The 15544-nt window shown below is 36.1% G+C and overlaps 1 protein-coding gene across 1 annotated transcript in view; it reads right to left on the bottom strand.

Annotated features, from left to right (window-relative positions):
- Positions 1-15544, bottom strand: part of LOC130014219 (probable serine/threonine-protein kinase nek3) — a 39232-nt gene that overhangs the window by 12356 nt on the left and 11332 nt on the right. Inside the window, exons 2-7 of the mRNA XM_056103114.1 lie at positions 11762-12886; positions 10873-10894; positions 9626-9670; positions 7030-7089; positions 6464-6529; positions 5763-5837 (exon numbers count right to left, since the gene is read on the bottom strand). Of these exons, the coding sequence (XP_055959089.1) occupies positions 5763-5837; positions 6464-6529; positions 7030-7089; positions 9626-9670; positions 10873-10894; positions 11762-12886 (1393 nt within the window). The remainder of the gene's footprint in view (positions 1-5762; positions 5838-6463; positions 6530-7029; positions 7090-9625; positions 9671-10872; positions 10895-11761; positions 12887-15544) is intronic.

Here is a 15544-nt window from a genome sequence, read left to right as displayed (position 1 = left end):
CAGTATGCTATCGGGGTAATTTTGACCAGGCAGCGGCAGTATGGCCTAATCTTATATCAAATTCTAACTGCCAAGGGATCTTTTACGTGCATGCCAATGTATACACGGGACCTCAGTTTTTCGTGCGATCCGAATGACTAGACAGTTGCCTTGTCAGACTGTCTTTCCTGCACCACCGACAAGGGGAAACCACATCGAAAAATCCTGATGAACTTTCTCGGCCAATGCAGGGATCGAACTCCCGACCTCCAGGCTAGCGAGCCAGTGTCTTACCCACTTAGCCACCGTTGCTCCCCCAGAAATGATAGACAAAATGAAATGAAATGGAGTTCGGGGAATGATCGACAGATGATTCTTGCAATATTCTTTTTAATTGTCAATGAATCTTGTTCTAATTATGTTTTGTGTTACTGTCCCTATCAAATTTACATAATCTAATGTAGTTGCTTTAGCCATGATGAAATCTTTATCCATTTACATCCAAGGAGTAATGCATGTGTTATTGTGATATTCTACAAGTATAGAACTCGTTCACTTGGCGAATGAATACACAACAAATAAGTCCACTAATTTCTAGAATATATATTTACACTTGAAAATTCTCATTGCCTTTATTAAACAGGGTTTATTTAATTTTAGAGTCAAGCTCAAATACAATCTAATGGTTACACCTTTAGAAAATATATTTGCAAACTATCGCGTAAGAATATAGCGAGAGAGAGAGAGAAATGGGGTTTAACGTCCACTAGACACAAACTAGGTCCTTTCGGGACTAACATATGGTTTAATTTTATTTACATAATTCGCTTGAGCGTAGGGGTCTTTAGCAACCGGAGGAAACCGGAGAAAACCCACGAGGTTGGATAGGCGACCCTACTCCTTGCCACGTACAACCGGGGATTCGAAACCACGCCAGTCGACTCAATGACAGACTTTATGATACAGCGCGCGCACGCTCGCTAACCATTCAGCCATCCAACCCCCCTAAGAATATAGCCCCAGAGTTCATTCTATTAACCCATTGGTTGTTAGAGATTTGGCAGGTGTTCAGATCACATGGTATACCATTGCCCCGGCGATTTCATCTTCGCTTTAACTCTGTACATATTATCACGACCTTCATGTAATACCTTGCATATTTCGGCACTAATTTCGACTGGGTATTCACCCAGCTTGTGAGCCTATCAGATCCCTTGATTTCGCAAATACCCGGTCTCATGCTTTCCAGCTAAAATGTCTACCTGTGATAATCAAGTTGCAATGTTCAAAGTTCATTCAATGTCAAGGGTCAAGGATTCTGTGGAGATCGCTATAGTAGATTTGATTGTCTTAAGAGTCACAACTTCTGATTAGACGCTACTGTTCACGTGTCTGCAGTAAAGTAATCTAGCAACGTCCAGATGATGTAAAACTTGCAGTCATGGCTTCGGGAAAATGCAGTGATTTATGATGCATGAATATGTCTGATATGAATTGTTTGTTTAAAAGAAGAGTGTAATTTAGTATTACCTTAAAGCAATAATTTCATATTTTCTAAGAAAGTCAAAACATAATTATTTCTATGTCTTTTGCTCAATAGGTTATCAACTCACTATTATACGACCATGGGCATTATTTCCCACACTTAAAAATCATTTACACAGGAAATAACACAATTACCTCCCTTGTTTTCCCATTGCCTCCATGCATTAGCTTCCTTCAAACGTTGGAATTTTAAGTTGAAAATGATATTTTTGCCAATTTCTCAGCTGGCAATAGTGAATTACAGGATTAATAGGATTATTTTTTAACAAGGTAGGACGGTTTATGGATACCATCTATTTTAAGGCTTTATTTTAATAAATTTTAAAAATATAACTTAAAAATATGAAATTGCAGCTTTAAAGCCGATGGTATTTAATTTATTTATATTTAATTAATAAAACAGAATAGCTTGCTTAACATTCATACTGTATACGATAGAAGATGATTACATTGTATTAATAAACTCAATTCGTCAACCTTATAGAGTGAAATGGCTTCCTGTAGATTTGTCAAAAGCCTTTGTCTCCTAACTTGGTAGTTGACAAGTATCAGCGTTTGTTTCATATAACATAAATCATAGTAGTTAGAATCAAAAAATATTTGCCGATAAATTGTACTCATACTAATTTTAAAATATGCAGTATCAATCACGAAACTTACATGTAGACCTTCTTGTACAACTTTCGAGATGCTATGTCTAAATTTTACACGTAAACATACATGTATAAGCTTATAGGTTGCATAGGGTACATGTATATGTAGTAGGAATACGGAAAGTCAGATGTAGAAAAACTGTTGAGCAAGGAATAATTCAGAATGTGTACCCAAAATAAGTGAATTATAATGAGGTGAACACACTAGTGTCCTTTGTATAAATATATGACATGTACATTAAGTACATTTGTGTGTGTGAATAACTTTATTTAATATCCGCTTCCGCCAAAGTGATTTCGATGACAATAAATGTATATTGTCACAGCGGAGATTTTACGCCCTTTTCCACCTACATGTAGGTGATATCGCGTACGAATATAGAACCTGAGTGTAGCCTATCCCTTGGCTGAATACATATACATAATTTGTAAAATAATTACATGGCACTTTTGTGACCTTCACAGAACATACCCCACCTTGCACACAAACACATCCACACCATATCTTTTAAATGTGTCATACGGCATAATACATTATTATCATATACCAAAAATGGTCAAGATTGGTTCAATATTATTTGTGAAGTATCACAGCGTAAGAATATAGTTCCTGTGTTGACCCCAACATAGGGGTGGGCGATATCTGCTATTTTCAACATTGCGATATTTCAGTATTCATATTGTGATATCGCTATATATTGTGGCGATATCCAGTATGCTGTTTGTTTGTAAAATAATCATGATATAGACCATAATTATAGCGTATCGCATTTTTTAATATTTTGTTTTGATTTTTCAGGATGACAGATCGATATATCAATGTAAACAGGGTTACGGGGGAGGGGGGCAGATTTTGCCTGCACATATATGAGAAACAAGTAACACCCATATCAGCGAGTCATAATATTTTAATCTAAGAAATAAAACAAAACGAAAACACAACTAAAAACAAACCCACTTTATGCGGATAAAAAAGGGACAGAATTACGAAATTAGTTTTCATTTCCCATTCTTTGGGAATTTGTTTAAGTCACTATATAACTCCCTTTTTAAAACACCATATAGCTGTCTAAAATTCAAAAACAATTTACAACACTACTTAGTGTTCAAAATATGATCAGATAGTAAACACTAAAAAACTAATTGTATCCACTTGTAAAAACCACATAACCTTAGTTAAATAAGGAAGACAATTAAAACATATCAATGGTCAGTTTGCGACAATGTAAGGTGTAATACAGTTCAACAATTAAGCTCTCAGTTCAATCTAAATTTTTAGCTAAAAAGACCAACATGTTGACTTTTGCTGGTTTGAGGCGTGTTTTTGAACAAGTAACTACGTTTCCGGAAGTACTGAATAAACGTTCTGATGGACAGGATGTTGCAGGAGCACATAAGTATTTTCGGGCGCATAGGGCTAGGTGAGGATAAATATTGCAATTGTCCTTCCACCAACTTAACGGATTATGCTCGAAGTCAATAGATGGGAGAAAAAGGTAACGCTCTAATTCTTTCACGATCTGTTCTTCCGGTGATAACGATATATCTGCTTCAGATGACTCTCTCCTCTTAAACAATTTTCCCAGATTCATCTTTGGTTTTTTTCTTAGCACCACGCTACCATCATCTTGGGACATACTTTCATTTGTATCAGATGGCGATGATGTGATAGACAGCGCAGGTGGTATTGTTTTTGTTGATGCGATGAATCTAATAAGTATGTCGTTGATCTCCGGCTGTGTATTTGGTGGGAGATATTTGTCTTTATACCTTGGGTCTAGCATTGTTGCTATTTCTAGAAGAATTCTTGATTCTGGGTCTGACTCAGCGGAATATTTTTCATTTAGATATTTTAAAATCTTAGATTTTATTTCTTTGGTCATCTCAGTATCCTCTGGTTCGTTGACTAAAATTTCATTATTTAGCAAATGTAATACTGGTACTACTGATGAAATCGATACGTAATCTTCACCACTTAGGGCATCGGTGAAATCGGCCAAAGGCGCCAAAGCTTTGTTAACAGACTCCATGACACATACAGTCTGCCATTTTGGTATTAATGACAAACTTTTGCGGTCTGGAGAGAGAACTTGCGTGATTGCTTTCTCTTGTTCTAAATATCTTCCTATCATTGATTGAAGAGATCCCCAACGCGTGTCGCAGTTTGATATTAAACAGTGTTCTGGCATATGTAATTTTTGTTGTATTTTCAAAAGTTCACGTTTTTTCTTCCAGGAATAAGAAAATGCTGATACTACTTTTTTACAGGAAGCTACAGCCTTATCGATGCGTTGGTCTTTTAATGCATTGTTTATGGCCAAATTCAATCTGTGTCCAAAGCACTGGAGACGAAGATAATTATTTAACGATGCTGCTTTTGTGATATTGGCTCCATTATCAGTTGTTATGCATACCATGTCAGTTTCTCGAAAGTCCCATGCTGTAATGATCTCCCTCAAACCCAATGCCAAATTTTCAGCAGTATGGTCAGACGGAAAATATAAAGTCTCCAGATGTCTGGACTTGAGTCGCCAATCCTCGTCTATAAAATGCACAGTGAAACCCAAGTAAGGCTCCATATTTCGGCTGCTCCACATATCTGTAGTAGCCCCAAAATAACAAACAGGCCTACGTCTGATCTCCTCTAAAACCTTATCATGTACAGTGTTATATAAAGCAGGGATGGCAATGTCTGAAAAATATTTTCTACCAGGTAAACAATATCTAGGATCAAAGGTTTTCATCATATTTCGGAAACCACTTTTCTCAACAGTAAATATGGGTATCATATCTTTAGCCAAAAAGTGAGTAACTGAATTTGTCATGGATATCCACTTCTTAGATTTTTTATCATAAGGAAATGAGTCCTTTAGCGACATCTGAGTGGTGGTGGTGGTGGTGGTGGTGGTATGACAAGAATTCGAAGACAGTTTTCTATATTTGATACTTTGTTCATTAAAACAACCTTCAAGTTTCTGTTTACATGCGGTATATTTCGTGGGGTGGTGAATTTTGAGGTGTTGATACAGGTTCGTTGTATTCCCTCCTTTAGCGCCGACTGTTCGCATACAAAATCGACAAACAATAGTTGTCTGCTGTTCGTCAGATTCGTCATAGCCGAAATACAACCAAACATCGCTTGTACAATTTTTCTTTGGAACAAGTTGTCGTCCGCCTCTAAATAACGGGTTATCGTCAGATTGAGTTGAAACTGACGACGAATTGACGCCGGCATCTTGTCTAATTCCATGAACTTCGATTTGCTCATCAAATTCTAACTAAGTCATTGCATTTACTTTAGCGAAGAATAATTTAATTTTTACCGGATATTTTCCCCGCATCAGCTGACTGTAGCTACGAATAACAAGACTTATTTTAAGAAGAAAGGGAATTAACTCTCATTTTCAACACCGCGATATTTTTCGAAGACGATATTAGTGACGATACGATAATGCAGCTATTTTTTTACAAGGCGATATTTTCGTTACTAGAATTTTCATACCGGTTATACCTACAATATCGAAACATCGCCCATCCCTACCCCAACAACTCAATTTTTGGCGCGTTTTTGACCATGTGACTTACCGTTCTGCGTATTGCGGAGTGATTTATGATGTATGGCACTGTGCTGTATGGATGGTTGATTTAGATTAACTGAACCTGCGAGTAATGAAGTAATGTGTAAAAGCTCATCGTATATAATTTAAAATTTGGATTTGATAGCCGCCAATGATTAATCGATTACATCAACTTGCCACGATGTGGAAGTTTTAGATAAAGAACAAATGATCACAGGTCTAAAAATTTGCAAGATGCTCACACTGTTCGCATACATGCATAGCCCACGTAATAGATGTACGTTCAAAAAAATCTTAACCGATATAGATTGTCGGTAAATGACGCTCCCCCCCCCCCCCCAGATTAATTAACAAATCACTTGGTTAGTAATCAAACCGGCCTGTACATGATACATATACACGTTTCCACGGCAGCATTTTTGTTTTACTAGGCTTCAAATTTATTATAGACAAAAATAGTTTGAGCCTCGCTCAAGGTGAACACGTGTATTCAACTTAAATAAAGTACATTTTTCTTCAACATGCAAGATTCATTACGATATTGCCACGCAAGCGATTCACCATAATGCACGATGAATCACTATGTTCCAACGCGAAACACTGTGATTTGGCACGCTGGCGATTCACTAAGAATCCCCCGGAAAAGCAGCATTTTTTGGCCGTATTCGATGATTCGAGTCCAAAACTCTTGCAACACTCTGTACATACCTGCTAGAAACACAGTTGATTGGCTAAAATCAGATTCCTCTTGTACATTCGGATTCTCTTCTGTAACTATTCAAATGAAAATGTCAATTATAAATAACTAATATAATATAATTATAAAGATAAATATCTAAATAAAAGAGAGAGAAATGTGGTTTAAAGTCCACTTGACACAAACTAGGTCATTTCGGGACTAACACATGGTTCAATTTTATTTCAACATTTCTCTTGTGCATAAGGGTATTTAGCAGTGGGAGGAAACCGTTGGACCCGGAGAAAACCCACAAGGTTGGACAGGCGACTCTACTCCTTGTCACGTACAACCAGGGCTCTCAACACTATGTCGGCTTGTTGCAACACGATGAGATTTACTTCCCTTCGCCAACTTCCTTTACAATTAACGATTAATGGGATTCGTCGATAAAAATAGCACAATCATCAAGGGCAGATAACTTGAATGTGTCCTCCCCATGGATTAACCCAGAGGTTAGTGGAGTAGAACGGACTGAGACCACTGGGGATAGAGACTATGGAGCTGAAGAAGCTAAGAGTTAAAACTGGGAACTTACTTTCTGATTTACGTTTTCTGTTGGCTAAACTTTGTTCATTATTTTCTTCACCTACAGATTCTACAATAAAACAGGAGATACATGTAGTGTAGGTTATACTCTTCATTATAAACATATTAATTAAATTATATATGTTACCAAAGACTATTTAAACCGGGAGTTTGTACGACAATTGTAATACAATTTTGCGTGAGAAACATCTTAATTAAATTATAAAAGTCACCAAAGACTATTTAAATCAGGGGTTACCATTCTTTTATGTGCCAAATATTTGTACAACTTCAGATGTGCCATATATTACCTTAGTGAAAGAAACGTTGGTGATACATTTTTGTGCAATAATTAAAGAAAGTGTGCAAGAAATAGCTTTATTTAACATCTACTAACAATTTAGTAATATCACCGACAATGAGATATTATATATACAGTTACATATTCATATGGTCTGATTAGCATGTTTCAAAGAAAGTCACACAGGTTCTTTTTTATATCTTATCATTATCATCATGAAGTGCAACGTTCCACTTGGAATAGTCCATTGAGCAACTTGGACCAGTCCAATGCACAACTTTAAATGGTCCAATGTAGAATTTGGAATGGTCCAATATGCCACAAGTTGGCCACCACCGACTTGAAGGTCGTCAAGGTCGCCGGGATGTAAATAAGGTTAGGGCATGTGATTGTTAGCGAGATTGTAGGTTAGGGTTAGGGTAAGCATTAGGGCTTGGTCCAAGGTTAGGATTAGAGCAAGCCCTGTTTACATCTCGTGACCTTTGACAAAACATGGAAGTTGGCCTTATCAAATAGATCTAACCGTCAGTAAATGAGGTACTGTATTAGATTCAGTTACTATAATGATACATTATGGGAGGTTAGATAAAGAGCTGGCAATTCTCACTATAATAGTTAAAGATAGGTTGCCAGGCAACAAAACATACGCCCACAGCAGCTAAATCGTCCGGGCAGTCAACAAGTATTGTCGCATATTTTTACTTCTTTCGGTAATGAAACATTTATAATACACTAAAATCTGATTAAGAGTAACAACTCATGAAGTAATTATCAGAAAACGATTAGAATTTGTTTGGTTTTTTATAAAGTTCTGCCCCATGCTAACGTTTAGTATACAAAACTTTTAATATCATGGATTTAGCTGTTCAAGTCATAAAAATTCATTGAAAATCAATATACTTGTTCGTCTCAAGCTCTTAAACTCTGTGTATCAATCTGAAGTCAACTCTGGCAGTAATTATCGGAAATCGCTGAAAATCAATAGACTTCTTCGTCTCATGACCTTAAACACTGTGTATCAATTTAAAGTCAATCGGATATTAACTTTAGCCTCTAGAGCGTCCGCAAGATTTTTCAAAGTGATCAAGGGCCATAACTCTGGCAGTAATTATCTGAAATCACTGAAAATCAATAGGCTTCATTGTCTCATGACCTTAAACACTGTGTATAAATTTAAAGTCAATCGGATATTAACTTTGACCTGTTGAGCGTTCCACAAGATTTTTTTAAGTGATCAGGGGCCATAACTCTGGCAGTAATTATCGGAAATCGCTGAAAATCAATAGGCTTATTCGTCTCATGACCTTAAACAGTGTGTATAAATTTAAAGTCAATCGGATATTAACTTTGGCCTGTAGAGCATCCACAAGATTTTTTGAAGTGATCAAGGGCCATAACTCTGGCAGTAATTATCGGAAATCGCTGAATATCAATTGGCTTCTTCGTCTCATGACCTTAAACACTGTGTATAAATTTAACGTCAATCGGATATTAACTTTGGCCTTTAGAGCGTCCACAAGATTTTTTGAAGTGATCAAGGGCCATAACTCTGGCAGTAATTATCGGAAATCGCTGAAAATCAATAGGCTTCTTCTTCTCATGACCTTAAACAGTGTATATAAATTCAAAGTCAATCAGATATTAACTTTAGCCTCTAGAGAGTCCACAACCAATTGTGGACGCTGGACCGACGGACGGACGGACAGACGGACGGACGGACGGACGGACGGACGGACGGACGGACGGACGCGACGACAATATACGACCACATTTCAATGTGGGCGTATAAAAACTAAATAATGTAACGGCAATTTGCTGAAAATTTCAATCAAATTGATCCACTATGAACCAAAATTTTAGCGATTGAATATTGGGGCTAGCCTCGATCATCATTACTAAAGTCAGTAGGATAAAGAACATAGTCTCAATTATCGATTTTTTGATTTAATTATGAATGGAAGTCGAACAGCAAATCGGAACGTAATCCAATAAAGATCGCAGGCTAGCGATGCTATCAAGAGTTGATTATGGTCTGGATAAGTTAATTAATGTCTAATTAATAATTTAGATAACATTTCAGGCCTAAAGATTAAGAAAGGCCTGCAATAGGCAGATTTAGCTCTTGCATAATGTATGTTTAAGTAGAATATATGATATAATATGCATGAACATGCCTATATACCGTAATATCTAAAAAAAAACGGGTGGAGTATATATTTAATTTCTTTCATTTGGTTTTCTGTTTTGGTTTTTACAGGTTGTAGCATTATGTCCAGACAAATCATACAGCAATAATTGATATTACCTTTACTTAGATCAAGGTCTGTACCACTAGCACTACTATCAGTATCTGAATATACAAAAAAACAAGCAAGCTTAAATAGAGTTATCTCCCTTGGCACATACTTATTCCTCACCATAGTTAAAACTTAAAGAGGCATTATGTAAGATTTAGATAAAGAGCTGACCGTTCTCGCTATATTTCAAAAATAGATAATGCAAAATGAATATTCAGATTACTTTATTTTGAGCGAAGATATTAAGGGTTGTAGTTTGACAAGATGTGTGCAATGAGCGTAAGTGGTTCTCAATTTTTAAATTAAATCATTAAATGGCCGAACCATTCAATCTACTTAAATTCGGAGCCATCCAATGGCATCAAGAGTTGATTATGGTCTCGTCATGTTAATAAATGCCTAATTAATAATTTATATAGCATTTCAGGCCTAAAAAAATAGGCAGATTTACATAATCTATGTTTAATGAATGTTACAAACCTCCATATTTCCCAAATAAATGTACATTTAAAAACTTGTAATTCTTTGATTTGTTAATGATAAAGAAGCAAACCAAATAATCAGTAAAAGTTTGTTGTATTCAAATATCCACTATAGTGAGGATCATATTCCCCACCTTAATCCTGACAAACTAGGTCATTTCAAGACTTACATATGGTTCAATTTTATTTCAATAATTCTCTTGAGCGTAGGGGCTTTAGCAGTGGGAGGGAACCGGAGAACCCAGAGAAAACCCATGAGGTTGGACAGACGACCCTACTTCTTGTCACATACAACCGGGGAATCGAAACCACGCCAGTTGACTCAATGGCAGACATTATGACACAATGCACACGCGCTAACCATTCAGCCATCCAACCCACCCTCTGCTTAACCTAAAAATAATTGAACTTTATTTGAAAAGTCTCTGCTTTCTCTGGGAGCTAGGAGACAAGACAGATACACGTGATAGTGTTGTGATTCCAATTCCATCTTTTCGATAATAACGAAAGATCCCCATTATAAAAGAAATGAAATGGGGTTTAACGTCCTTCTGTTCTGCGCCTAAACTGGGCTAATGAAACTGAGCTTACGCCATACAGTGTGCTATGAGGGAAATCTCGCCCAGGCAGCGACACAATGGCCTACTCTTATTCCATATTCTAACTGTCAAGGGATCTTATATGTGCACGCCAATGTATACACAGAGCCTCGTTTTTTCGACCCATCCAAATGACTAGACCATAATAAAAGAGTAAGTGTTTCAATTCCTTACCTTTACTTGGCGACACCAATTCCTGAAGAATAACAAAAAAAAAAAAATTTAGCATGACCCTCAAATATTTATTACAGATACCTTCCAAGAATGGACAATGTATTTTCATCAATATTTAAGGTTAAATTAAGTAAGGTGTGTTTTAGAACAGCAGACTGATTTAAACAGAGGATTGGGGAAACAGACAATGCCCAATAGACTGGGGAACAGGCAATGTGAAATAGACTGGGTAATAGTCCATGTGAAATAGATTGGGGAACAGTCTATGTGAAATAGATTGGGGAACAGTCAATGTGAAATAGATTGGGGAACAGTCTATGTGAAATAGAGACTGAAATGGAGTTTAACATCCAGGACACAAACTAGGTCACTTTGGGACTAACATATGGTTCAACTTTATTTCAATAATTCGCTTGCGCGTAGTGGTCTTTAGCAGTGGGAGGAAAAATAGACTGGGGAATAGTCTATGCCAACGAGATTGGAGAACTGTCAATGCCAAAGAGATAAAGAAACAGCAAAGACCAAAGAGATTAGGGAACGGCAAATGCCAAATGGATCAGGGAACTGCAAATGCTATATAGTGATTAGGGAACTAAAAATGCTATAGAGATTAGGAAACAGTCAATGGCAAAGGAATTTGGTGAGCAGTCACAGAATCAATGTCAAACGGATTTAGGGATTAGGTAACAGTCAAAGCCATCTCCCTGTTCAAAGAGTACAATTGTATCTATTATTATCGTGTTTCAAGAACGTGCAATTTTATTTCACCATTAACAGATATGCTAGCCGTGATGTTGGCCAGTAATAAACAAACCAGTAGAATTCACCTTAAAATGTACCCTACTACCTGAATTCACCCCCTAATTTGGTCTTTTTGAAGTTCACTCACCGTTTTAATTTTAGAATTAGGTGATAAACTATTTTTTCTCAGGAGATCCATCACACTTTTCCCTTTGAAAGACTTGGATTGTAGGACTTTTTTACATCCAAACTTGGAACGTCGTTTAAACGCTAAATGGTTATTTCTCGATAAAATATCCATGAAAGTTCGATCAGGAGATTTTATCCCTGACTTTACTTTTTTATTAACTGTTTTCTCATCTGTTCGTAAATTTGTGAAACTTTCATCCACGGTTTTTTCACTACTTTCTTCCACAACATCCCCACTGGTCATTTCAAATTTCTTTTTCTTATAGTTTTTTTTCTTGTTTGGAAAGTCATAATTCCCTGATTTTCGCTTTTTTAACTTTTTGAATTTGAATTTTTTCGATTTGGCAGATGTTTGTTTTGCGCCACCTTTGCTACTACTACTAGTTTCGGACGGTGCAATGTTGTTTTCGGAGGTCACTTTAGTAGAATCTAGCACTTTACTACTACTACTGTCACAATTTAAGGCGTTTTCTAAATCGGAAACTTTAACTTTCATGTTGGCTATTGGCGCTAAATTCACCATTTTTATATTAATCGCATTAGATACAGGAGCGCCAGACTTTCTCGCTTTTGGCACAGATTTGACATTGTTTTGTGTTTTACTATTTGCTGCTTTGGGTTCTTGAGAAATTTTTGGTAAAAATGTTTCGGTATTTGATTGTTCAACTGGTGTGTCCGTCACAGTGAATAATTTATTTTCAGAATTTGTTTCTTCTGCGATCTCAACGCCGTTTGTGCTGACAACAAGCGGTGAAGGGATCGCATTTGTTATGCCATTCTCCTCCTCCACCTTATTATTGTTAACATTTACGTCACTAGAAGTTTCGATGGATTTTACATCGTTTGTGTTACTATTATTATTGTTTGCTTTCGATTCATCGTGATTAAGTAAAGTTTTATTATTTTCAACAACTTTTAAATTATCTTCCGGCAACATTTTGTCAATCAAAGTGACTGTATCACTTGTCACTCTGCTGCCGTTAGTTACAGATTTCTTGGAAACTGTCGTCACATCTTGTGTGTCCTTTTCTTCTGGCCCAATACCATTAACATGCTCTGCCTCTGGTACTTTGTCAGGAACCAACTAAAATTAATAAAGCACAAGGTAAATAATGTTTCGAATCAGAGAGAAAGAAAGAAACAGGGTTTAACATCCACTCAACACAAACTAGGTCATTTCGGGACTAACACAATACATGGTTTAATTTTATTTCAATAATTTGCTTGCACGTAGGGGTCTTTAGCAGTGGGAGGAAACCGGAGAACCCGGAGAAAACCCACGAAGTTGGACAGGCGACCCTACTCCTTGCCACGTAAAATCGGTGAGTCGAAACCACACCAGTTGACTCAATGATGCAGCGCACACGTGCTAACCATACAGCCATCCAACCCCCCAGCATCTATAAGACATAGTCAGGCACCAATTCAGGTAAATCTCTTTGGTGGCACAGAAATTTTCATTTTCTTATCTTCTGATTTCTTTAAACAGCAGCTATCAGTACATGTAACATATACTAGATCAGTGTTTCTATTACCCAAAACATATTTCATTACATTAAACGGGTATTATGGTAGATTTGTTAACGAGTTGACAGTTCTCAATATAATAGTTAAACAATAGATAACATAAATAGAATATGCTGAAAATTTCAGTCAAATTACTCGACTCTGAACCAAGATATTAGCTTTTTAATTTTAGCCTAGTCTCGATCACCAAACAAAGTGTCAATTATCCATTTTTACATTGGCTTTAAATATTCATAGCCGATGGGTTTAAATATGTTGGTGTTAGTTAAGCAACATGTATCTTAACTTTGTTATTTTAACACACACGTGTGGAAAATAAAAAAGCTTAAAAAGAAAACCAGTAATTTAATTTTTTAATTAGGATGCGTCATTAACTTCAACCTCTGACCATTTCTGTTAGAAAAGTTAAGCTGGTTTCTCTTATCCTCCATATCAACACCAGTAGCTAATATAGTGGTCTTCTAAGTATATAAAACTTTTGATGTCATTCGTGTCTTTATTTAAACTTAAACTATGTTTCCATGACAGTCACTTAACATATCGTGGGCCAAGTGTCAAAAGAGTGTATCTGAGAATTTCTAAAGATTAAGAAATAGGACCTTTTGCATTTCAAAATTTCCACAAATCAAGATTCAACATTTGGAGACATGATACCCAGAACAGTTCTAATTGGCGTAGTGTTACACTGCTTATACAGAAATGTGCTCACGATATATACATGTGCTCACCCGAAAACATTTTGCCTATAAATCTACTGATCATTGATACACACCAATGCTTTATCTTTTAGATCAAAAATCAATTTCTTCACAAGACTGTAATTATAACTTGAGTAATGAAACAGATTACACAAAACAATATTCTCATATGATCAGATACTATAAGCCTGCACATTGCACAATTGATATGATCATCTTACAGGTATATATTTCAATCAGTTTTATTATTACAGAGACCAAGGTTCAGTTGCAATCTACAGCATATCCATCTAAAGCTTAAGCTAGATTTACAGGGGGGTAACACCAATTAGATATAACAGCCATTGCTAAATAGGTCACAGCCCAAGCAGAAGCAATGGGTTAGCTAGCTCAACTGTTTCCTTGTATTTCAACTCAAAGGATTTTTCAGACTACAATGGCTCTTTTAAACCAAATGCATCTATTACATGCACAATGTTTTAACATTAAATTGAATTTTGAAAATGCAAAAAAAAAGACAATAAAACTTAAATCGAATTATTCACGATTAAAAGTCAGTAATATAGGCTAGACATACACGTAAAGGTGTTAAATATCAAAAAAAAAAATATCAAAAGAATGTTTAGATGCATTTATTCATTTTGACCTATTTCCATAAATGCAGCTAAATGTGCATACCACTAAGTCTTATGGGGTGAAAACCACACTTCAGAGAATCAAACTTTGGTCAATTACCGGTATCAAGGAAATACACTTCCTACATGAATCTATATAAACTCTGGATAATAAAAATAGATTTCCTTTTGTAAAGATCTAAAAGTAATAAGACCTAAACTAGAAAACTGTACAAATGAACATGATGTGATATAATGGTGTACCTTATAATACTGTTATAAGGTCCATGATATAACTTATATACCAATTTCAAATGTTGATTTAATAACAACTAAAGAGAGAGAGAAATAGGGTTTAACGTCCATTTGACACAAACAAGGTCATTTTGGACTAACATATGGTTCAATTTTATTTCAATAATCAATAATTCGCTAAAGCCTAGAGGTCTTTAGCAGTGGGGGGAAACCGGAGGATCCGGAGAAAACCCACAAAGTTGGAGAGGCAATCCCACTCCTTGTCACATACAACTGGGGAATAGAAACCACGCCAGTTGACTCAATGACAGACCTTATGATACAACGCAGACGCACATGAACTTAAGAATCATATTTTATCCGGTACCAGGGATCCATCCACACACACACTGAAGTCGACTGACCATGGAATTTAAGCTGATCATTTGAAGGATTATGAATCCATTTGCAAGAGTTTAATACCAGTACAAAATTCCCATTCAGTATTCACAAAGTCAATTACTGATAAACTGGATTTGAAATATCACAACACTTGTCAATCTCTGTAGATCCATGCCCAGAGATTATTGAACACTGACATTTGAATTTTGTTTTCTTATAAACATGGATTATTCCATTAAATATTAGATATTGTCTGATGATCAAACA

The sequence above is a fragment of the Patella vulgata genome, chromosome 1 (assembly GCF_932274485.2).
Source record: "Patella vulgata chromosome 1, xgPatVulg1.2, whole genome shotgun sequence".
In the NCBI taxonomy this organism is placed as follows: domain Eukaryota; kingdom Metazoa; phylum Mollusca; class Gastropoda; family Patellidae; genus Patella; species Patella vulgata.
Note: the sequence above shows the minus strand (reverse complement) of the source record. Positions and strands in the feature narration are given on the sequence as shown.